Source organism: Nannospalax galili, unplaced genomic scaffold (assembly GCF_000622305.1).
Source record: "Nannospalax galili isolate Female #2095 unplaced genomic scaffold, S.galili_v1.0 scaffold1488, whole genome shotgun sequence".
Taxonomy (NCBI): domain Eukaryota; kingdom Metazoa; phylum Chordata; class Mammalia; order Rodentia; family Spalacidae; genus Nannospalax; species Nannospalax galili.
The window spans coordinates 2,756,243-2,779,571 of NW_008358859.1; the positions used below are offsets into that span (position 1 = coordinate 2,756,243).

Below are 23,329 nucleotides of genomic sequence, written 5' to 3' on the forward strand. Positions count from 1 at the left end.
TTTTCTTTTTCTGTACCCCCAGCTGGCCTGGAACTTGCTATGTAGGTCAGGCTGGCCTTGAGATCCACCTGCCTCTGCCTCCCGAGTACTGGGATTAAAGGCAAGCACTACCATGCTATGTGGGTTCTGGGGATTGAACTCCCACTGAGCCATCTTGCCAGCCCTTAAAACCTTACACCTGCCTCTGCCTCCCGAGTACTGGGATTAAAGGCAAGCACTACCATGCCAGCTAATTCTTTCTTTTTATAGGAAGATCTCCACTGCTTAGAACACCCGTATTTCATTTTTCCACCTAACTTGAAAGCAAGAACGTGTCATTGTTCTGTCTCTGTGACCTCAGTGTCTTGGTCCTCAGTCTCGTGGGAGGATGAATTGGAGGGTGGACAGGTAGGTGGCTTGCTGAGAAAGGAGTGAGTGGAAGGGTTAGGGAAACTACTACGTGAATAGTTGGCTGGACAGATGGATGAATAGATGAATGGAAGAATGGATGATTGACGGGTGGATAGATTGAGGGTAGTTAGTGATAAATAGATAAATGGAGGGTGAATAGAGACTGGATGATGATTGGAAAAATGATGAATTGTTAGAAGGATTGATAGATGATTGGTGAATAGATGAGATAGAAAGATGGGTCGTGGATGGATAGATGGACAGAGGGCAGATGGATTGGTGGGTGGGTGGATGGATGGATGGATGGATGGATGGATATAGCGGATGGATGGATAGATGGGTGGGTAGATGGTGAGGGTGGATGACTAGCTGGAATGTAGATGGTGGATAGATGGGTGGATGAAGGATGGGCGATGGAGAGCAGCTGGGGGGCTGTTCTGAATCCTGCTAGGGTTTCTCTAAGTGCAATCATTTCCACCACTGGTGTCTTCTAAGGACATGCTTGAGTGGGTAGTGGGGGAATTTTGGACACACATGGGGAGTAGAATTTCTGAGTGATTCATAAAGAGGACATTAGTAGCATGGAACTCTGTATGGTGAGTTAAATGTCAAAAATACAGGCTTCAAACTGAGGCTTCACATGAATTTTGAAGGCAAAGCCCAAGATGTTTATCTTGATAAGAAACCCAAGGTTGGGAAAAGTATCCAGATTTGGGAGCCTGGCTCTCAAGAAGGCATCACATCAGTGACTTTTCTGTGGGGCAGATGGGGTAGTCTATGTCCAAGAGATCCAGCAGGACCCTGGGACTTCCCCTCTCCTGTGTTTCTGTCTGTCTCCTCTGCCTCAGTAGCTTTTCCTCTTCCTATGCTGAGAGGAAATGGACATGGGTTAAAAGCTAGGTGTGGTAATGCACACCTTTAACCCCAGAACTGGGGAGGCAGAGGCAGGCAGATCTTTATGAGATCAAGGCCAGGTTGGTGTTCATAGCAAGTTCCAGGTCAGCTGGGGCTACAGAAAGACCCTGTCTCAAACAAACAAATATTAGTCAACATTAGAATACATTCCTTTAATATTTCTAATCTAAATTTGTTTGAAAATGGTAAAAAGCAGTTGGATGCTTGTGAATAGGTTTCTGAGCAGCAAACCCTGGAGGGCAGGGGGCAGGGGGCAGGGGGCAGGGCAGGATGTACAGGGAAGCCTGTGGAGGCTTTCACATTGCTGATACCCTACTGAGCTTCTGGGAAGTGTGAAATTTGCCCCCCAGAATGAATACATTGAGAATAGAGAATCTGTTTCTCATCCCTCACTGTCTTTTTTCATTCATTCATTTATTCATTCATTCATCATTTGCAGTCTTGGAGATAAAAGCCAAGGCCTGGACTATAGAGAACGAGCACTCTACCATCCAGTTACACCCTCAGCCTTACTTCTGTGAAGCGAGTAATTCAAACACCGTAAAGGTCTTAGTCCTCCTGACTTGACTGAAAATTCACTTGTCCAATCACTTGAGAAAGGAAAGCGCTCAGGTCCAACCCACTCCGCTACTTTGAGGGAGGCATTCAGCCCCTCTGGCTCCTGTGGTGGTGGGGTCCTAGACACACAAAAGGAACAAGTGGACCAGCTGGTACTTTTCACCCCTTGAGGGAAGGGGTGTCCCCTCACTGTGCTCAACCCCTGGGGGGTTCCCATCCCATGCCTGCTGTTTCCTAATCTCTGATCCTGTGGGACTTTCAAGGCAGGACAAGGTCTGCTGTGACTCCCACAGGAGAGTCTTTGGTGTGACTGTCCTGACCCAGGCTGTCTGATGTCCCTGGAGAGCTGAGTGCTATGAGGTGGAGGACTGGGTCCTGTCTCCAAGCATGGAGGGAGCATCCACTTTGATCTGTACCCACACAAAGGGCCCTGATCCATTCCTCAGGCATTAGGCTTTGCTCGGGGACACAGTTGGGGGGTACACAACTGGAGACACATTGGGGGATGAGTAGATGAGAAGGCAGGGTGGACTCTGCAGTCTTTAGTGTGAACTCAGCTTTCCTCAAATGGAAAGGCAGGTGGGGAAGGGACCCGGAGAAGGTCAAGACCTCAAAGGTCAAGGCTCCGCAGGAGGCCCCATGAAGTAATTGTTTTCCTTATATGGGCTTCCCTCTCAGTGACAAACACCAGCCCTGCCTACAATGATCCCCCCATCGAGCAGCACCCCTCCGGGAGAGGCCCTCTTCCCCAGTGTGGCTACTCAGGACCTCTGGCAGTCTCCCATCTCCAGCTACTCAGGGTCCATGACAAGACACATCAGCCACCGGGCCAACAACTTCAAACGCCACCCCAAGAGGAGGAAGTACATCCGGCCCTCTCCACCCCCGCCCCCCAACACCCCATGTCCCATCGAGCTGGTGGACTTTGGGGACCTGCACCCACAGAGGTCCTTCCGGGAGCTTCTCTTCAACAGCTGCATCTTGTTTGGCATTGAGTTCAGCTACGCCATGGAGACTGCATATGTGACCCCAGTGCTCCTGCAGATGGGCCTGCCTGACCAGCTGTACAGCCTGGTATGGTTCATCAGTCCCATCCTCGGTGAGCCCTGATGGTAGACAGCCTCCGGAAATATCTGGAAGCTTCCAAAAGCCTCTGCTGAAGCAGCTTGAGGGACCTGAGGGGTCAAGGGAGGAGCCAAGAGTTAAGTTCCACTTCTTAGTACGGGGCTGTGGGAAAACACAAGTATGGCCAGTCATGTCCTGTATTTTAAATTCTTTTATCTATACTGGACAATAGAACAGGAGCTTTAGCATAACCTGCAGTGATGCCGTCTCACACCGAGCTGTCAAAGTGATGCGGCTAGAGGTAGCAGACTGGGATTTCCGGGATTCCCAAGGAAGGTCATGGGTGTTTGGTGTCTGGAGTAGGAGGGTCTGGGGGTGGCTAGGGTCCATTCATCTCTTTGCAGCCTACGTTCTTGTTACTTGAATCTTTTCTGCGCCCTGGAATGTTGGTGAGAACACGGAGCCTTGGGAGTGTGACGAGGGTGCTTGCGACCCTGTGTGCCCTGGGGATCCTGGCGGTGACACTGGTCTGCTCTATTTCAGGATTCTTGCTGCAGCCTCTGTTGGGTGCCTGGAGTGACCGATGCACCTCAAGGTTTGGAAGGAGACGTCCTTTCATTCTCGTCCTGGCGATAGGTCTGTTGTCTGTCATGGAAATAAAATAAGGAAGGAAAGAGGGAGGAAGGAGGAAGGGAGGAAGGATGGAGGAAGGAAGGAGGAAGGAAGGAAAGAAGGAAGGAAGGAGGGAGGGAGGAAGGAAGGAGGAAGGAAGGAAGGAGGGAGGGAGGAAGGAAGGATGGAGGAAGGAAGGAGGAAGGAAGGAGGGAGGAAGGAAGGAGGAAGGAGGAAAGAAGGAAGGAAGGAGGAAGGAAGAAGGAGGAAGGAAGAAGGAAGGAGGAAGGAAGGATGGAAGAAGGAAGGAAAGAAGGAAGGAAGAAGGAAGGAAGGATGGAGGAAGGAAAGAAGGAAGGAGGAAGGAAGGAAGGATGGAGGAAGGAAAGAAGGAAGGAAGGAAGGAGGAAGGAAGGAAGGAAGGAAGGAGAGAGAGAGAGAAAAAGAGAGGGAGAGAAGGCCATTGCTTTCTCTTAGAGAAACTTAATTGAGCCAGGCGTGGTGGCACACACCTTTAATCCCAGCACTCAGGAGGCAGAGGCAGGTGGATCTCTATGAGTTCCAGACCAGCTACATAGTGAGTTCCAGGCCAGCTGAGGCTATAGGAAGACCCTGTCTCAAAAAGACTTAAAAAAAAAAAGAGCTTGCCCAGGCAACCCCACCTGAACAAACCCTAAGAATAAATCACTTTGATCTTTTCTTTTAAAAAGTATCAACTCATGGCTGGAGAGATGGCTCAGTGGTCAGGAAGAGTGCTCTTGCAGAGGACCCGGGTTCAGTTCCCAGCACCCACATGCCGGCTAACAAACTGTCCGTAACTCCAGCTTTAGGGGATCCAATGCCCGTTTCTGATCTTTGCAGGCATTGCACACATACATTACACTTACATACCTACAGGCAAAACACTCAGACATAGAAAATAAAAACTTTTTAAAAATGAAGTGGGGGGCGCTGAAGAGATGGCTCAGCGGATAAGAGCACTGGCTATTCTTGCAGAGGACCTGGGTTCAGTTCCCAGCACCCACATCACAGCTAACAACTATCTATAACTCCAGTTCCAGCAGATCCGATGCCTTCTTCTGACTTCTGCAGGCATTGCATGACACAGGTGCATTTACATCCATGCGGGCAGTACAATCATACACATAGGTAAAAATAATAAGATATTTAAGAATAATAAAAATGAGCCAATGCGGTTCCTTCTTATCCCTGCTCAGCTTAATGGAATGCAAACTCTGGTCCAAGCAGAAAAAAAGCCCTGCATGTCTGCAGGTGACTCCCATGGGCTCTTCTTCAAGTTTGGTTTAGAAAGTTCTGGAGTCCCTACTAGTTTCAGGGTAGGGAGTGAGCCACTGGGGACAGAGCTGGACTCGGGTTCCTCTGGGTGACTTTGTCTTTCTGTTCTCAGGAGCATTGCTGGGCCTCTCCCTCTTGCTAAATGGACGGGACATGGGCATGGCCCTGGCAGACACAGCCACCAATCACAAGTGGGGCATCCTCCTGACGGTGTGCGGGGTGGTACTGATGGACTTCAGTGCCGACTCAGCAGATAACCCCAGCCACGCCTACATGATGGACGTGTGCAGCCCCGTGGACCAGGACCGAGGTCTCAACATCCACGCCCTCCTGGCAGGTGAGTGTCCCTTCCTCAGGCAAGGCTGCAGAGCTGTAGGGTTTGAATGTGTGTGTTTGAGGGGCCCTTCCCACCCCTAGATTTAAAAATAAGTAGATGAAGTTCAAATATATAGCTAAGCATTGAAGTGACTGAAAATATCTATCTTTGGTAATAACACGACTGTATTATTTAGGGACTAAAGACAGTCTATATATGTTTGATACAGTTTTTTCCATCTGATTTGTTTTTGGTTTTTTGTTTTTTGTTTTTTTTGAGACAGGGTCTCACTGTGTGTCCCACGATCCACCTGCCTTTGCTTTCTGAGTGCTGGGATGAGAGGTGTGCACCACTATACCCGGCTCCTTCGGGTTTTTTTTGTTTGTTTGTTTGTTTTTGTGGAGTTTTAATTTTTTTTTATTTATTTTGAAAAACGTTTTATTATTTTAATTTTATGTGCATGAGTGTTTTGCCTGCATATATGTAAATGCATTCCTGTCGTGCAATGCCCTCAGAGGTCAGAAGAGGGCATTGGATCCCCTGGAACTGGAGTTACTGATGGTTGTTAGCTGCCATGTGGGTGCTGGGAATTGAATCCAGGTCCTCTTCAGGAGCAGCCAGCGCTCTTACCTGCTGAACCATCTCTCCAGTCCTATTTATTTATTTTTATTTTATGTGTATGAGTGTTTTGCCTGCATGTAAGTGTGCCATTTGTGTGCAGTGCCCACAGAGGTCAGAAGAAGGTAACAGATCCCCCAGGACTGGAGTCACAGATGGTTGTTAGCTTCCATGTGGGTGATGGAAACCAAACCTTGGTCTTCTGTAAGAGCAGCCAGTGCTCCTAACCACTGAGCCATCTCTCTAGCCCCTCCCCAAATATTTTAAATCCAAGAATTCTGACCTTGTAGATATGAGTGCCAACTGAATACCTTGACATATAGATTCATAAATGTAAACACATATATTTAGTTAATTCTCATTATTTGTAGCAGTTGTGTCCCTCTGTGGTCAATGCAAACACTGACTTAGCAAGGAGAGTCCTTGCTCCTAGGAGGAAATTAGGGCAGGGTCCTGTAAGTTCCCGGTCACAACATCTTCATCAAACTGGTCCTGCCTAACATTGTTTATTTGATTCTGTTTAAAGACACTGGCTCTGTTTAATGTACACTGTTTTTTAATATTTTATTTTTTATTTTTATTTTATGTGTATGAGTGTTTATTGCCTGCATGTATGTAAGTACACTTGGGTCATGCAATGCCTACAGAGGTCAAAAGAGGGCATCAAATCCCCTGAACTGGAGTTACAAATGGTTGTTAGCCACCATATGGGTGCTGGGAACCAAACCCTGATCCTCTGCAGGGGTAGCCAGGGCTCTTAGCCCCAAGTCATCGCTCCATCCCTAATGTATGCTGTGTTTTTGCTCACACTGGCCTCCTGGCCCACAGCACTGTAGCTTATGCTTAAATAACCCTCACTGACACCCATCTTCCCCAGCAGGCACTTTCTTAACCTTCTTGAACTTGGGAACATTAGGCAGCAATTTAGCGCTAGACTGGAAGCATTTTAAACAGTGAAAACCCAGCAGAACCCTCAGACACACAGAAAAAGGCAGCAGCAGGCAGGCCAGGCCAAAGACTTGACGTCACCACCTAGGCTGGGGCCTCATGCCGGGGCAAGTCAGAGCTTTGGCTATTCTGTGCATTTTCTATTTTTCAAAGATTTTACTTATTTTAATCTTAGGTGTATTTTAATTTTATGAGTGTTTTGTGTGCATGTATGTAAGTGTACTATGTGCCTGAGGAAGCAGAAGAAGGCACGGGATCCTCTGGAACTGGAGTTACAGACGGTGTTAACCACCATATGGGTGCTGGCATTTGAACCCAGAGCAGCCAGTACTCTTAACCACTGAGCCACATCTCCAAACACCATGCATATTCCTGAATGATTGCAAAAACACCATGAGCACTAGTTTAGTATTATTAACAAACCTGTGAGTAGGTGAGGTCACAAATTCAAAATGTGCAAATGAAGATGGGGATGGGGGGAAGAAGGACGGAGGGAGAGAGAATGTATGTGTTCACATACAGCCATGTCTGGGTTCTATGACAAGACATGAGAAATGTCCCTACTAAAGTCAGGAACAAGGTAATTATGCCCTGACCCCAAAGAGCCATGGCCCAGCGCCTGCAAAGCCCGAGAACTCAGCAGGATACCAGCTTGTCAGCCCTTCTAGAGAAACCAGACCAGCGGCTCAGTGGCAGAGCCCTTGTCTAGCGTGCTCCAGGCCCTGGGTTCAATCTCTAGTAATATAGGGGGTGGAAAAAAAAAGATACTGTTTTGCCAAGTATGGTGGTGTGTGCCTGTAAGCCCAGTACTTGAGGAGGACGCAGAGATAGGAGAGTCACAGCAAGTTTGAGTCCAGCCTGATCTGTGTAGTAAATTCCAGGCCAGCCAGGCTCCAAACAAGAAGGGGCTGGCAAAATGGCTCAGTGCCTGCCTCCAAGACTCATGATTTGAGTTTGGTCCCCAGAACTCACATGGTGGAAAGGAAAAAACCAACTCCTGCAGGCTGCCTTCTGACTTCTGTACACATGCCGTGGTATGCACCTGCCCCCATGCTCACTAAAATAATAAAAATGTAATAAATTTTTAAAACTAAACAGCAAACAAAAATTCAGAAACTCCAACTTTCTTAAACACCTCATTGCAGAATACTATATTAAAAAACAAGTCCCAGTTAAAAAAGTGGTTTAGCCTGTCATGGTGGCCCATGCTTTTAACTGGAAGACTGAAGCAGGAAACGTATGAGTTCCAGACTGGCCTGGGCAATATCAAAAAATATATATTTTATTTATTTTTATTTTATGTGTATGCGTGTATTGCCTGCATGTAGGTAAGTGCACCCAAGTCGTGCAATGCCCTTGGAGGACAGAAGAGGCTATTGGATGCCCTGGAACTCGAGTTACAGACAGTTGTTAGCTGCCATGTGGGTGCTGGGATTCAAACCTGGGTCTTCTGTTAGAACAACCAGTGTTCTTAACCACTGAGCCATCTCTCCATCCCCCCAAATTTTTTTTAAAGAAGAAAAAAAGCAGGTTTGGAGAGATGGCTCAGCAGTTAAGAACACAGGCTGCTCTTGCAGAGGACCTGGGTTCAGATCCCAGCCCCAACAGGACAGCTAACAACTATCTGTAACTCTAGTTTGAGAAGATCTGATGCCTTCTTCTGGCTTCCATGGGCATTGCACAACATGGATGCACTTACATACATAAAGTAAACAAATTTTAAAAATTTAAACTCAAAATTAATTAAGATCAAAACAGTAATTTTAGATTTATTTATTATATGCATATGAGTGTTTTGCCTACATGTATGTAAGTGTACCATATGTGTGCAATGCCTGCAGAGGCCAGAGGTGTCATTTCCTGGAACTGGAGTTACAAATGGTTGTTAGTCACCATGTGGGTGCTGGGAACCAAACCCAGGTCCTCAGCAAGAGCAGCCAATGCTCTTAACCACTGAATCATCTTTGAAGCCTCTGACATGATATTTAAAAGAAAGACTTGGAAGATGTTTGCAAGATTCCTAGAAGGAGGCTGGGTTGTGCATGGCCGGGTTGAGGGTGATTAGCGGCCCAGGCTTGGGGAATTGAAAGTATTCCCAGGTCCCAGGCCTTTGCCCTGTTAACTGAGAGGTGTGGGCCAAACTGCTGGGCCTCTTTAGACCTCAGCTTAGATGTCTAGCAGACCCTGTCATGGGGTTTTCTACTTGCATATGTCACCTGTATGGGTGTTGGGGTGGGTGCTGACAACAGGAAGCTGGGGGCACATTTGATAGACAGGCTGGGCTGTCCTGATTGGCAGGGCCAGGAGAGGGACTTAGCTTTCTCTGTCTCTCCTCTGGATGTCTGCCACCCGAGAGAAAGCACCCATAATCTCTTTTCAAAATTAATTAATGAACATGGAAGATGGATCAGCAGATAAAAGCGATTGCTGCTGACAACCCGAGTTAGATCCCTGGAACCCACATGGAGAGAACTGACTCTGGGAAAGTTCTTTGACTTCCACACACATGCTGTGCTGTGTACCCTGCCCTCCCTCACACAATAATAATAAACTAATACTAAAACAAAAATTAATTAATAACATCCATCTGAAACCTGCCCTTGTTAAATGGCTACAAACCTGGGATTCAGGTGTGGAAGGAATAAAATTCACCAGCAAGATGGCTCCGTGTGTAGAGGCACTTGGCCAAGTTCCATCCCCAGAATCTACATGATAGGAGAGAACTGATTCCAGCAAATTGTCCTCTGACCTCCACATCAATTCCCCGTGACTGGGACATCCTGAGAACTGCCCGCCAGGTAGAGGAGAGGCAGGACTGGCCTGGGTCGTCGCTAGGGGCAACTTTCCTCAGAGTGGCCATGCACAAAGGTGTCAGTAAGACACACACACACACACACACACACACACACACACACACACGAACTGCCCGCCAGGTAGAGGAGAGGCAGGACTGGCCTGGGTCGTCACTAGGGGCAACTTTCCTCAGACTGGCCATGCACAAAGGTGTCAGTAAGACACACACACACACACTGGTTTGTGTGCTGGAGATGAGGTCTTGGTGTGTTTATGCTGTAGTACAGTCAGGAGGGATTTGAAGGAGTGTAGCTGAGAGCAAACAGTCTCTTCCATGTTTCCACCAAGCTTTGCCTCCAGTAGGACAGGTTGGCAGGTGGTCCTTAGGCTCGCTGTCTGGGAGCCAAGCCCCAAGGTTAGCGCCAAGAAGGGAGAAGGTAGGTGTCCAGGCAGGTCAGGGACATCCTGGGGGTCCGCCCTTGAATCCCTTTCTCATCTGTTGGGGTGTAGGTGGGACATCCCACTTTGGGGCTGGGTTTGTGTTTTGTTGTTTTGAGACAGGGTCTCCCTGTAGCCTCAGCTGGCCTAGAACTAGCTATGCAGAGAAGGATGGCCTCGAACTCATATAGAGATCTGCCTGTCTGTCTCCCAAGCACTGGTTTGTGTTTTGTTGTTGTTTTGAGACAGCTGGTCTCCTGCGGTCACCTGAAGCCTCAGCTGGTCTAGAACTAGCTATGCAGAGCAAGCTGGCCTCAAACTCACAGAGATCTGCCTGTCTCTGTCTCCCAAGCACTGGCATTAAAGGCATGCATCACCATGCCCGGTGACACCCCACTTTGGGATGGATGTTACTGCTTTAATGTCCTTCTAAGAAACGGTACCACCTTCCAGGGTCCCATCTAGCCTGGTGACACCACTGAACTCCCGTCTTTCTTCCCAGGGTCCCATCTAGCCTGGTGACACCACTGAACTCCCGTCTTTCTTCCCAGGGTCCCATCTAGCCTGGTGACACCACTGAACTCCCGTCTTTCTTCCCAGGGTCCCATCTAGCCTGGTGACACCACTGAACTCCCGTCTTTCTTCCCAGGTCTCGGAGGAGGGTTCGGCTATGTGGTCGGGGGAATTCACTGGGACAAAACCAGCTTCGGGAGGGCCCTAGGTGGCCAGCTCCGAGTCATTTACATCTTCACCGCGGTCACCCTGAGTGTCACCACTGTGCTCACCCTGATTAGCATCCCAGAGAGACCCCTGCGGCCGCTGAGTGAGAAGAGGACAGCAATGAAGAGCCCCAGCCTCCCGCTGCCCCCCTCCCCACCTGTGCTGTTAGAGGAGGGGGCCAGTGACATCCTCCCCTCCACTACAGCCACCAGCTTGTATGCCAGCTTCTCTAGCCCCATCTCACCACCCAGTCCCCTCACCCCCAAGTATGGCAGCTTTATCAGCAGAGACAACTCTCTCACAGGCATCAACGAGTTCGCATCATCCTTTGGCACCTCCAACATAGACAGTGTGCTCATTGACTGCTTCACTGGGGGCCATGACAACTACCTGGCCCTCCCCAGCAGTGTCCCTAGGCAGCCCATAAGTGTCAGCTTCCCCCGGGCCCCGGATGGTTTCTATTGCCAGGAGCGGGGGCTGCTGGAGAGGAGAGAGGGGGCTCTGACTTTGGGCTCTGATGGAGATGTGCTGAGGGTGGGCTCCTTGGATACCTCCAAGCCTCGGGCCTCAGGGATCCTGAAGAGGCCCCAGACCTTGGCTCTTCCAGATGTGGCCGGAGGCAGTGGCCCTGAAACCAGCAGGAGAAGGAACGTGACCTTCAGCCAACAGGTAAAAGCAAATGTCACGGGGGAGATGAGGATCTGACAGCCTGTGTGGCTGACCCTGTTGTCAGTTAGAGGGTGAAGGAAATCCTGGGCCATCATGGCGGTGTTCCAAGTCCTCTCATCTGCACTGACCAGCCTCTGAGGCATCTTCCTTTGTGTGTGGATGTGTAAATCTGGGATACCTGAGTCCCCAGGCAGGAGGGCACAGTCAGGGTAGTGTCTATAAGGGACTGTGAATTACATGGATACAGGATTGTCTGTCTAGATAGTCACATAAGAACTGTGTGCACACCACTGGTTTCTAGCCCTTTTCTTCAAGGGCCTACCCACTGCCACGTGTGCCATGTGGCGGCAGCAGCTCTCTCTGTGTCTTAAAGGAAGACAGTGCCAGCCCGCAGGGCAGGGACATCCCCTGGTATGGGCAGTCTGCTCATGTCTGACACTAGCTGACGCTGAGAGGCAGCAGAAACTGGATGCTGAAGGGTATCAGCATCTTCTGCAAAGGCACAGAATCTTCTGGAAGGCTGTTTGAGATGTCTTTTGTCTGTCAGATTAGCCATAATGACATCAGTTGCCACTTGAGGTTACTTTCAGAGTGCATGACCTTGGGCTAGGAAGATGGTTCCATTGGTTAAGTACTTGCAATGAAAATATGAGGTTCTGAATTGATCCCCAGAACCCAGATAAAAAGGCTGGGTGTGGGTGACACAGGCTTGTAATCCCTGCACAGGGGTGGTAGAGACAGGAAGCTCCCTGGGGTCGCTGGCCAGCCAGCCTAGCTTAATTGGTAAGCTCCAGTCAGTGAGTCACCCTGACTCAAAAAACAAGGTAGATGAAACCAGGCGTTGTGGGGCACACCTTTGGTCCCAGCACAAGGGCCAGCCTGATCTATAGAGCCAGTTCCAGGACAGCTGGGGCTACAAGGAGACCCTGTCTCAAAACAAACAAACAAAACAAGGTAGCTAGCACCTGAGGGACAGGTTGGACACCTGTCCAATACCTGTCCAACAAGGTAGCTAACACCTGAGGTTGTCTTCTGGCTTCCACATGTACACACACACACACACACACACAGAGCACACATGACCTTGAGGAGGCTCCTTTAAGTCAAAGCCCGGTTGTCCTCTTATTTAAGTAGATATACAGTCTGTGCCCTGCTGGCCTCAGGGACCTCACAGGAGGAGAGGGTGTCAGGAATTTGGGGGTTCTTGGCCATAGGCCCTGTCACATGAAGACATCTAACCTGCCCAGGTCCCTTTGGGGAGCAGTTCCAAAGTCCGGGGAGACTGGAGCATGACCCAGTGAGACACTTTGCTCAGGCCACAAAGTGACCTGAAAGAAAGGGCTCTGTAGAGACTCCTCCCAGGGAGGAGTCCCACACATGAGCTCCCATCTGGGAGACGTATTCGAAACCATTCTTGTCAAATACAGGGGTTTCCTAACTGTTCACATCAAGGGCACATCTTCATTTTGATGGCGTTCATGAGCTTCTCTGGCCCATTGTCCATAGTGGAGTGTTCTGTTTCACAAAACTCTGGTGGCTTCCGAGGTGCGGTTCTTCAGTGAGCCAGAGGCTGTCTGAGTACCCCTTTCCCTAGTCCCTCCCAGCCTCTGTTCTGTCAATTAGCTGATGCCTCCTAGTCCCAGTGCAGTGTGGTATCAGTTCTTTAAAGACAGTAAAATTGTGAGCTGGGACTGGAGAGCTGGCTCAGCAATTAAGAGTGCTTGCAGAAGACTGGGGTTTCAGGTCCAAGCAGTCACCTGGCAGCTCACAACAGCAACACCATTTCCAGGAAACCCAACACCCTCTCCAGGCCTCTGCAGGTATAGCATAGCATGCATGGGTGTGCTTAACACACACACAGGCAAAACACTCATACTTACACATAAATAAAATCAAATAAAAAATAAACTTTTTAGTAGGGTGTAGTGACACATGCTTTTAATCCCAGCACTTGGGAGGCAGAGGCAGGTAGATTTCTGTGAGTTCAAGGCCCGCCTGGTCTGCATAGTGAGTTCCAGACCAGCTGAGGCTGCAGGGAGACCCTGTCTCAAAAAGACCAAAAAAGAAAAAAAAAAAAAAATCATGAGCTCCAGACTGAGAGTGTGACTCAATTAGTGATGCTGTCTAGCAGGCATGAAACTCTGTAGTCCATCTCCCGCACTCATGTAGTGGGTACATGCATATAATCTCAGCACTTGGAAGATGAGTGAGAGAGGCCCTTTCTCAAAGGAAAAAGAAAAGTGAGCTCAGTGTAAATACACCCAGGCTCACGTGGGGACCTGCTGTGATTTTAGCTTCCTACCGCAGGCGTGGGTGAGAAGCCTTGTTGGTATGGCCACCCTGGGAAGCAGCACTGTGGGCTTCCTACTTTTCCCACAAAGACAACCACCTGCCTACAGTCCATCCCCCCCACCCCAGCCAGAGCAGTGCTCTTCCTTATCCTCCAAACAGCTCAATTCCAGGATTACTGCATAGGCTAGAGTATGCACCCTGAACCCAGGTAGGGTGCAGGAAGTGAAGCGTCATCCCAGTGGATCGGCAGCTACACCAGTGGCCCACTGTGCCCAGGGGATCGGCAGCTGCCCCTTCCATTCTGCAGACAGTGGGATGCCTCCAGCACATGACAAGTCCCCCTGAGGGCTGAGGCGATCCCTCTAATATGGCCACCCTGCCCTGTGTGACAGAGTCCTACCTGTGAGAGAGGGTTTTGAACAGGTGTTCCCCTTCCCTCATGAGAAAGAAGGTGAGGGCTAGGCTAGAACTGATCAGTTGTGTGTCTGTGTGTACGTGTATGCAACCAGTATGTGGAGGCCAGAGATCGATCACCTTTGGGTGTTGGTCCTCAGGTATCATCCTGTTTTTTGAGAGAGTGGTAGGCTAGTGATGGTGCATGTCTTTAATTCCAGCACTTGGGAGGCAGAGGCAGGCAGATCTCTGTGAGTTTGAGGCCAGCCTGGTCTACACAGTAAGTTCCAGGGACTACAGGGAAACTCTGTCTCAAAAAGACAAAAAAAAAAAAAAAAAAAAAAAAAAAAAAAAAAAAAAAGTAGGCTAGTCTAGCTGACCAGTAAGACCCAAATGGGGTTAAAAGTGTGTGCCATCATGCTTTTTTTTAAACCTGGATTCCAAGGATTGAACTGGTTTCCTCATGCTCAGAAGGCAAGCACTTTACCGACTGAGCCACGTCCCCAACCACTGTTCTGTATTTATTTGCACTGTATTTTGTGAGGGAATCCTCTCTTCCATGTGACATGGGTCTCGCACACATCCTATACCACACCGTGGGCATGTTCACAATCGATTTCTACCTCCAGCTGCTCCCAGGTCTCAAACAAGAAGTTGCAGACACCTTTGTCCTTCTTTGTTTGGGGGTGCTTATTTTTACCCTCTAAGAAGGCAGCATGGGGCAGGTGAGATGGCTCAGTGGGTAAATAGTCTTGTACAAGCCTGATGACCTAGTTCAATCCTCAGAACCCAGAGTAGGAGAAAACGGATTCCCAAAAGTTGTCCTGTAACTTCCACACTCATGTTGAAGCATGCATGCACTCACTCACCGCACACACGCACGCACACACACACACACACACACACACACACAATGTGTTGTCATACACACCACAATAACAAATAACATTTTAAAAATTTGGAAAGAAGACAGTGTCCTCAGAGTGTGCTGTGTGCTGTTTGTGGTAATGCTGCTCAGCCCAGCCCAGCACACGCCTCTGTGGAATGCAGGCCCACTGACTCTCATGCAGGTATCTGTGGCTCCATTGTAGGTGGCAAACATCCTACTGAACGGTGTGAAATATGAGAGTGAGCTGACGGGCTCCAGTGAACAGTCGGAACAGCCCCTGTCCCTGCGGCACCTCTGTTTCACCATCTACAACATGCCCAAGGCGCTGCGCAACCTCTGCGTCAACCACTTCCTGGGTGAGCTCACCATGACGCCCTGGTCTGTGTCTGGGTGCGGCCAGGGTGCTGCCCGTGTGGGGTCTCACCCCAGAGTCCTGCTTCTCAGGGGCTTCTTGTGTTCCTTAGCCTCCCAGACAAGAGCAAAGGTGGACCGTGTGTCTAGCCATTATGCTTGGGGGCCCTCCTCCAGGTGCCCTGGTCAAGCTGGATGTCACAGTTGAGAGGCACCCCATTCTCACCGAGCCAATCTTCATTCCTTTTTTTTTTTTTTTTTTTTTTTTTTTTTTTTTGTCTTTTTGAGATAGGGTCTCCCTGTAGCCCCAGCTGTCCTGGAACTCACTATGTAGACCAGGCTGACCTTGAACTCACAAAGATCTGCCTGCCTCTGCTTCCCAAGTGTTGGGATTAAAGACAGGCGCCACCACACCCGGCCCACCTCATTCCTTCTTAAAAGGTCTCAGACAACTCACAGTGAACCCACTGTCCCAGCATGCCATCCTCTGTCACATGTGAATGCATGCCAACCTCACTCCCCCCTGTGCACCTGCTGAGGCCCTGAACGCCGGGGCCTGGCACTCCAGTAGCTGTTGAAAAGCCCCTACTGTAGTTCATTCATTTGACATTCATCTCCGTGCTGTGGAATTGTTGAACATGAGGATGACTGAGACTATGCAGTAAGCCAGGGCTGCCATACAGAAGGCCAGAGTCCACAGCACCAGCAAGACTGTTAGAAATGTCTCTGCGGGATTGGAGGGATGGCTCAGCGGTTAAGAGCACTGGCTGCTCTTACAGAGGACCTGGGTTCAGTTCCCAGCACCCACATGGCAGCTAACAACTGTCCATAACTCCAGTTCCAGGGAAATCTGATGCCCTCTTCTGGCCTCTGTGGGCACTGCATGACATGGGTTCATTTACAAACATGCAGGCAATACACTCACACACATAAAATAAACAATAAAGTACTTTTTAAAAGTCTCTGCAAAAGCAGCCAGTACTCTCAACCACTTAGCCATCTCTCCAGTCCCTTTCTTTGTTTTTTTGAGACAGGATCTCACTATGTACTCCTGGCTGACTTGGAACTTGCTGTGTAGACCGGGCTGGCCTCAAACTCACAGAGGTCTGCCTACCTCTGCCTCCCAAGTGCTGGGGTCAAAGGCTTGCACCATCATGCCTGGTTCTTTTTCATTTTTGAGACAGGGTCTCATATAGCCCAGCCTGGTCCTGGACTCACTGTGTAGACCAGGCTGGCCCCCAACTTGCCAGGTAGCTTGAAAGGTTTTAGATTTAGGATTCAAGTAGGACATGGAGATAGATTGATCTATATAGATAGATGATAGATGATAGATAGATAGATAGATATGTATATATATTTATATGTGTGTATGTATATATAGATATATATGTATATATTGAGAGAGATGTGTGTATATATACATATATATATACACATAGTGATATATTAGAAGAGATATTAACACCAGAAACAGACAGGCAGCAGCATGGGGAGATGAGAATAGGGGATGCCTCTGAGGAGAGATCAGGCCCACATGGCAGAGATGAAGAGGGGTAGGAAGGGGATTGAAAAGTTTCCCTTTTTGGTCCACAGTTGACTATTGCTAGGGGCAACCAGTGAATGTCAGATAAAGAATGCTAGGTGATTTTGATAAACATCTTTCCTGGTCAGTCATTACTGCGGTTTGAAGGCTGTCTGTGGGGCAGGGAAGACAAGAATCTAGAGAAATAAGTTACTTTCGTTCTAAAAAGCAAATTACTGTCTTATGGGAATTGTCACAGTTCGACCAAAATGGAGGATTTCAAAATGCTTTTCAAAATAGCTGATGTTGACCTTGAACTCCAGAGCCTCATGCTTTTGTCTTTCAAGTGCTGGGATTGCAGGTGTACGCCACCACGCCTGGCTTTCATGTGTTACTGTCTGACCAGTAAGTGGCTGGGACAAAGGACCCCAGATCACGGCTCCATCTTCCTTCAGGGTGGCTCTCATTTGAGGGGTTGCTGCTCTTCTACACCGACTTCATGGGTGAAGTGGTGTTCCAGGGTGATCCGAAGGCCCCGCACGCGTCGGAAGCCTATCAGAGGTACAACAGCGGCGTGACCATGGGCTGCTGGGGCATGTGCATCTACGCCTTCAGTGCTGCCTTCTACTCAGGTACCTGCATCTGCTGCCCGTGCTGTTTCTCCAGGGCCTGGTGGCCCTTGGGTGGCCCCTGAGGAGCTTAGTGACCAAAATGTCATGTCTCCAGCTGTAGGAGCCAAGTCTCACTTGATGTCAGTCTTTTATTCAAGTCCTCAGCCACTGCTAAGCCTGCCAGTGGCATGATCTGGACCCAGAGTGGACACCTGGGGTGCAGAGGCCAACCCTGTGGGCTGCAGGTCTCCAAAGAGGGACCACCCCAAAAGGGGCATGTCTAGACTGCCTAAGCCATGGGTTCACAAATGAGGGTGAGGCAAGGCCAAGGGACCAGACGTGGGCCCACATGCAGGCAGGTGTGCGCCTGCCAAACCCTGCCCTTCCCACGAGGCTCTGCAGAGAAGCAGGACCAGAGGGAGGCACGGAAGGAGGCACACATCCATCTGGTGCCCGTGGAGGGGCAGGAGGGGCAGGTGTGAGGGCCCTCAGTCTGGAGTCGGTGCAGTACCCCTGGCTGGCAGTGTGCACTGGGTGGGTGTTCCCTCAGGAGTCTTAGGGGTAAAGGGCCAGACAGCAGAAATTTCCAGATTTTGAGCCTAGAGGGCTTTTGTTACAAACAGTACAGAAGGAACTTGGTGTGGCCCTAAGCCAACAACGTTGGACTTGTACTCTCTGAGATGCGTGTTTTCTACCCTTCATGTGACAAACAGACAAACTCATTTTATTTGTTTTCAACCATTTGAAAATACAAATATTGGGCCAGTGAAATGGCTCAGGTAAAGGCACTTGTTGCTAAGCCTGATGACCTGAGTTCAGTCCCTGGAACCCACATGGCACAAGGAGAAAAACAACTCCCACAGGTTGCCCTCTGACCTCCACACATGGCACACATTTGCCCTCATACACACAGTAAATAAATGTTTAAAAACTTCTCTTAAGTACAAAACCGGGACTGGAGAGATTAGCTTCTTTTGGACCTGGGTTTGATTCTCAGCACTCACATGGCAACTAACACCAGTTTGTAACTCCAGTTCCAGAGGATCTGATGCCCTCTTCTGGCCTCTGCAGGCATTGCATGCATGTGATATACCTACATACAGGCAGATCACAGATAGCTCTGTGGTTAAGATCACTGACTGTTCTTGCAGAAGACCTGGGTTCGCATCCCAGTACCCACATGACAACTAACAACTGTCTGTAATTTCAGTTCCAGGGAATCCGACAGCCTCTTCTGTCCTCTGCCAGCATTGCATGACAGCGATACACACACACAAACACACACACACACACACACACACACACACACGTTCAGAAAAATGAAATACAGAGAGCAGAAAAAATTAAATACAGAGGCCGGGCGTGGTGGCACACACCTTTAATCCCAGCACTTGAGAGGCAGAGGCAGGCGGATCTCTGTGAGTTCGAGGACAGCCTGGTCTCCATGGTGAATCCAGGACAGCTGGGGCTACAGGAAGACCCTGTCTCACAAAGACCAAAAAAAAAAAAATTAAATACAGAGAGCTGGGTGTGCTAATGCACACCTTTAATCCTAGTGCTCAGGAGGTAGAGGCAGGTAGATCTCTGAGCTCGAGGCCAGCCTGGTCCTCATAGCAAATCCAGGTCAGCTGGGGCTACAGGGAGACCCTGTCTCAAAAAAAGGACCAAAAACAAAACAAACAAAAAAAATTCAATACAAGCCGGGCGTGGTGGCGCACACCTTTAATCCCAGCACTTGGGAGGCAGAGGCAGGCAGATCTCTGTGAGTTCAAGGCCAGCCTGGTCTACATAGTGAGTTCCAGGACAGATGGGGTACAGGGAGACCCTGTCTCAAAAAGACCAAAAAAAAAAAAATTCAATACAGATCAAAACCAGGCTGCAGGCAGCTGTATACTGACTGCCTTCTCTGACTCCCCTCACTTTAGTGAGGTCATTGAACCCTAAAGTGCAGGCTGTTACTTCTTGGGGTGGGTAGAGAGACTGTATGAAGCATTTGTAGGCTGGAAGTGTAGCTCAGTGCTATGTGTATGTATGTGTTCAGCATGTTTGAAGCCCTGAGTTCAATCCCCAGAGCCTCCCAAATCAAATGTCACTTGCAAGCCCGAGTCAACACTTTGGGTTATCGGGGTCTCTATAGCTGGGTGGCCCTGTTTTGTGACCCCTGTTCTCATGCCATCTTTGGGTACATCATGGCAATCGTAAAGATGGCGGCCAGCCTGGGATGGACAGTTGCTGCTCCTCTCATAGGCAAGAGGCACAGGGATGTGATCTGCAGAGAGTCCCGCAGGTTTAGCTTAAGACCTCAGGCCTCTTTGGTGTTTCACCTCTTTGTCTGTAGAAGTGTCTGTGCCCCTGTGGGGAGGGTGTGAATGAGGACACCCCAGATCCTGTCATCCATGTAGCAATCTTGTCAGACTGTCCTCCCAAGAAGAGCTTTCCAACAATGTTATTTCGCTTTGCGTGGCTCCCTCTGGGTCTGCCTTGAGGAGGTGGTGCAGGGAGGATGCCTGCCCCCTATTCAGCCTCTGTCCCTCCTGCAGCCATCCTGGACAAACTGGAGGAGTGTCTGAGCGTCCGTACCCTCTACTTTATTGCCTACCTTGCCTTTGGCCTGGGCACTGGGTTGGCCACACTCTCCAGGAACCTGTACGTGGTCCTGTCCCTCTGCATCACCTACGGCATCCTGTTCTCCACGCTCTGCACCCTGCCCTACTCACTGCTCTGTGATTACTACCAGAGTAAGAAGGTGGGTGTGATTGCCACTTGGCTTCTTAGAAACACCTCACTGGAGATAACCCAGGGATAGGCTGAGCCCCAAGGCCTTTGGCTGAAAATGGAGATTAGGGGCTGGAGAGATGGCTAGGAGGGCTGGCAGAGGTGGCTTGGCACAGCAGTTACAGAGCCTGTATCAATGGAAACTTGACAGCTTCTTTGCCACAAGCCTTCTACACTGATTCTGCTTTTTAAAATCCTGCCTCTCGCCGGGCGCGGTGGCGCATGTCTTTAATCCCAGAACTCAGGAGGCAGAGGCAGGTGGGTGTCTGTGAGTTCAAGGCCAGCCTGGTCTATAGTGAGTTCCAAGACATCTGGGGCTATAGGGAGACCCTGGCTCCAAAAAGATATATATACACACATATATGCATATATATATGTATATATAAAATGAAGTTATAAATAAGCTATATAATAAATTTATGTGTGTGAGTGCTTTGCCTGTATGTGCATATGTGCACCATGTGCGTACAGAGCCTGCAGAAGCTAGAAAAGCATTTCAGATCCCCTGGAACGAGTTACAGACCCTTGTCAGCTGCCGTGTGGGAATGGAACCAGACCTGCAAGAATAGCAAATGCTCTTAACTGCTGAGCCATCTCTCCAGCCCCCGATCCTTTATTATTGTTATTACTGCTGTTGTGGGGATACGCATGCCACAGTATACCCTGTGGAGGTCAGAGAACACCTTTAGTAGAGTTGTTTTTCTTCTTCTATCCTTAAATGGATTTCGGAGATTGAATTTAGGTCAGGTTTACAGCGTTGGGTGAATGCCTTTATCTGCCAAGCCATCTTGCCCACCCTTAGCATGATTTCTCCTTCACAACTGCACTGGTGTATAATTCTCTAAGCAGTTCTCTCCCCTCCCCCAGCCCCCGCCCCAAGTACCCGGGACTGGCCTCAAACTCCTGGACTTCCTGCCTGTACTTCCTGAGTACTGGGATTATAGGCATGCGCTACCATACCCAGCTCCCCATACAGTGCACACATTTAAAGTCTACAACTCAGGTGGGTTGGAATCAGGAGCTCAAGGTCATCTGCTACAAAGTGAGTCTGAAGCTAGCCTGGGCTACATGAAACTCATCTCAAAAACTCAATAAAATAAAATAAACAGGCTTTTAGTATACTCACAGAATTGTGCAGCCACTGCCATGGGCCAAAATAGAGGGGAGAGACCCCAAGTGCTTGGGCATGTGCCCGATGCCTCCTGCTCCATGTCACAGGTTGTCACTCCTCTGAACACAAGTATGATTAACCGGGCATGGTGGTGCACGCCTTTAATCCCAGCACTTGGGAGGCAGAGGCAGGAGGATCCCTGTGAGTTTGAGGCCAGCCTGGTCTCCATAGTGAATCCAGGACAGCTGGGGCTACAGGGAGACCCTGTCTCAAAAAGACTGAAAAAAAAAAGTATGATTAACCTTTTAACTGGTCCTGCTGTGCATGCTGGCCCTGAGAAAGAAGGGCCTCCCTCCCACCTGGTCCTCCCAGAGCCTTTCATCCCTAGCTCTGTGTGGTGGCCACGACAGTTCTGACTGATGTGATCCTCTTCCGGTCAGTTTGCAGGGTCCAGTGCAGATGGCACACGGCGCGGCATGGGAGTGGACATCTCGCTGCTCAGCTGCCAATACTTTCTGGCCCAGATCCTGGTCTCCCTGGTCCTGGGGCCCCTGACCTCAGCCGTGGGCAGTGCCAATGGTGTGATGTACTTCTCCAGTCTTGTGTCTTTCCTCGGCTGTCTCTACTCCTCCCTGTGTGTAACCTATGAAATCCCTTCAGGTGACACAGTTGATGAAGAGCACCGGCCCCTTTTGTTGAATGTTTGATGTCCCAGAACCTCAACTTTGGACTTGAGGCTGGTCTGCAGCAGGCTGGCCACTGAGAAACCAAAGGCCTTGGTGGACAGGCAGGCTTCCCGGTGAAATGTAAATATGTGGTAAATAATAAATGACAGCAGCAAAGCCTGTGGTTTCTAGCAGCTCTTTTATCCAAAGGCTTGAGGTCACCTGGACTGAGCTATTCTCCTTGGGGACTGGGGCTGGGATGGCGGTCGTTGGGGTGGTGTTTTGTGAGAAAGATTTATTAAGGCTGGGCATGGTGGTGCGCGCCTTTAATCCCAGCACTTGGGAGGCAGAGGCAGGCAGATCTCTGTGAGTTCAAGGCCAGCCTGGTCTACATAGTGAGTTCCAGGACTACAGGGAGACCCTGCCTCAAAAAGACAAAAAAAAAAAAAAAAGAGTGAAGATGTAACTTAGTAGTTACCAAGTGTGGTTTTCCATCATGGGTGCTTTTGCCAAAGGAACAGAGTTTGGAGATACTTTTGGTTGTCACAGCTCAGCTAGATGCCACTTGCTAGCCAAGGATGTTGCAAACGTCTTATGATGCACAGACGGTGAAGACTTATCCAGCCCAAGATACGAGTAGTGCTGAGGAGAGAGCAAGCCTTTGGTAACTGGACTGTATATACTCTATATACATACTCTATATACTGCATCATGGGGTACACAGGGTTTGGGGGAGGGTCAGGAAGCCTCATAGTCATTCATTCATTCATTCATCATCCAGCCAGCCAGCTCTCATCTCTCCATCTTTCCATCCTATAGTTTGTTTGTTTGTTTGTTTGTTTGTTTTTTGTCTTTTTGAGGCAGGATCTCCCTGCAGCCCCAGCTGGCCTGGAACTCGCTATGTAGACCAGGTTTGCCTCAAACTCACAGAGATCTGCCTGCTTCTGCCTCCCAAGTGCTGGGATTAAAGGCGTGTGCCATCACGCCCTGCAATGTAGTTAAATGCTCTCCAGAGACCTCTGTGTTAAAGGCTCTGTGCCATTGGGAGGTCCTGGAACCTTTAAGAGGTGTGGCCTAGTGGGAAGAAGTCAGGGCACACCCTTGAAGGGGATTTTGAGATCATGGCTCCTTCCTGTCTGGCCGTGCTTCTAGCTGCCGTAACGTGGACGGCTTCCTCAGCTATACACCCACTGATGTACTGGGCCATCACAGGCCCAGAGCAACAGGGACCATGGACTGGAACTTAAAATCGAAAACCAAAGTAAATCTTTCCTCCTTTTAAACAGAATCCCTTGAGAACACCACCCACCCACCCAGTTGCCCTAGAGATTCCAATCAGTGCCCTGGGGGTGCTGGCAGTTCCTAGGGAAGTGATGTAAGTG

At 49.4% G+C, this 23,329-nt stretch overlaps 1 protein-coding gene across 7 annotated transcripts in view; it reads left to right on the plus strand.

Moving 5' to 3' along the window:
* Positions 1–22,124, plus strand: part of Slc45a1 (solute carrier family 45 member 1) — a 26,345-nt gene extending 4,221 nt beyond the window's left edge. The window contains exons 2-10 of one of the 7 annotated variants that reach the window (XM_008822451.1): positions 250–387; positions 2,542–2,962; positions 3,472–3,564; positions 4,949–5,173; positions 10,599–11,338; positions 15,115–15,268; positions 17,241–17,417; positions 19,937–20,142; positions 21,723–22,124. In XM_008822451.1, coding sequence (XP_008820673.1) covers positions 2,566–2,962; positions 3,472–3,564; positions 4,949–5,173; positions 10,599–11,338; positions 15,115–15,268; positions 17,241–17,417; positions 19,937–20,142; positions 21,723–21,989 — 2,259 coding nt within the window. In that variant the 5' untranslated portion in view covers positions 250–387; positions 2,542–2,565 and the 3' untranslated portion in view covers positions 21,990–22,124. Of the gene's footprint in view, positions 1–249; positions 388–2,541; positions 2,963–3,471; positions 3,565–4,948; positions 5,174–10,598; positions 11,339–15,114; positions 15,269–17,240; positions 17,418–19,936; positions 20,143–21,722 lie in introns of those variants that run through there. The other 6 variants (XM_008822450.1, XM_008822452.3, XM_029558302.1 and 3 more) reach the window with 6 other exon arrangements.
* Positions 22,125–23,329: the final 1,205 nt, after the last annotated feature.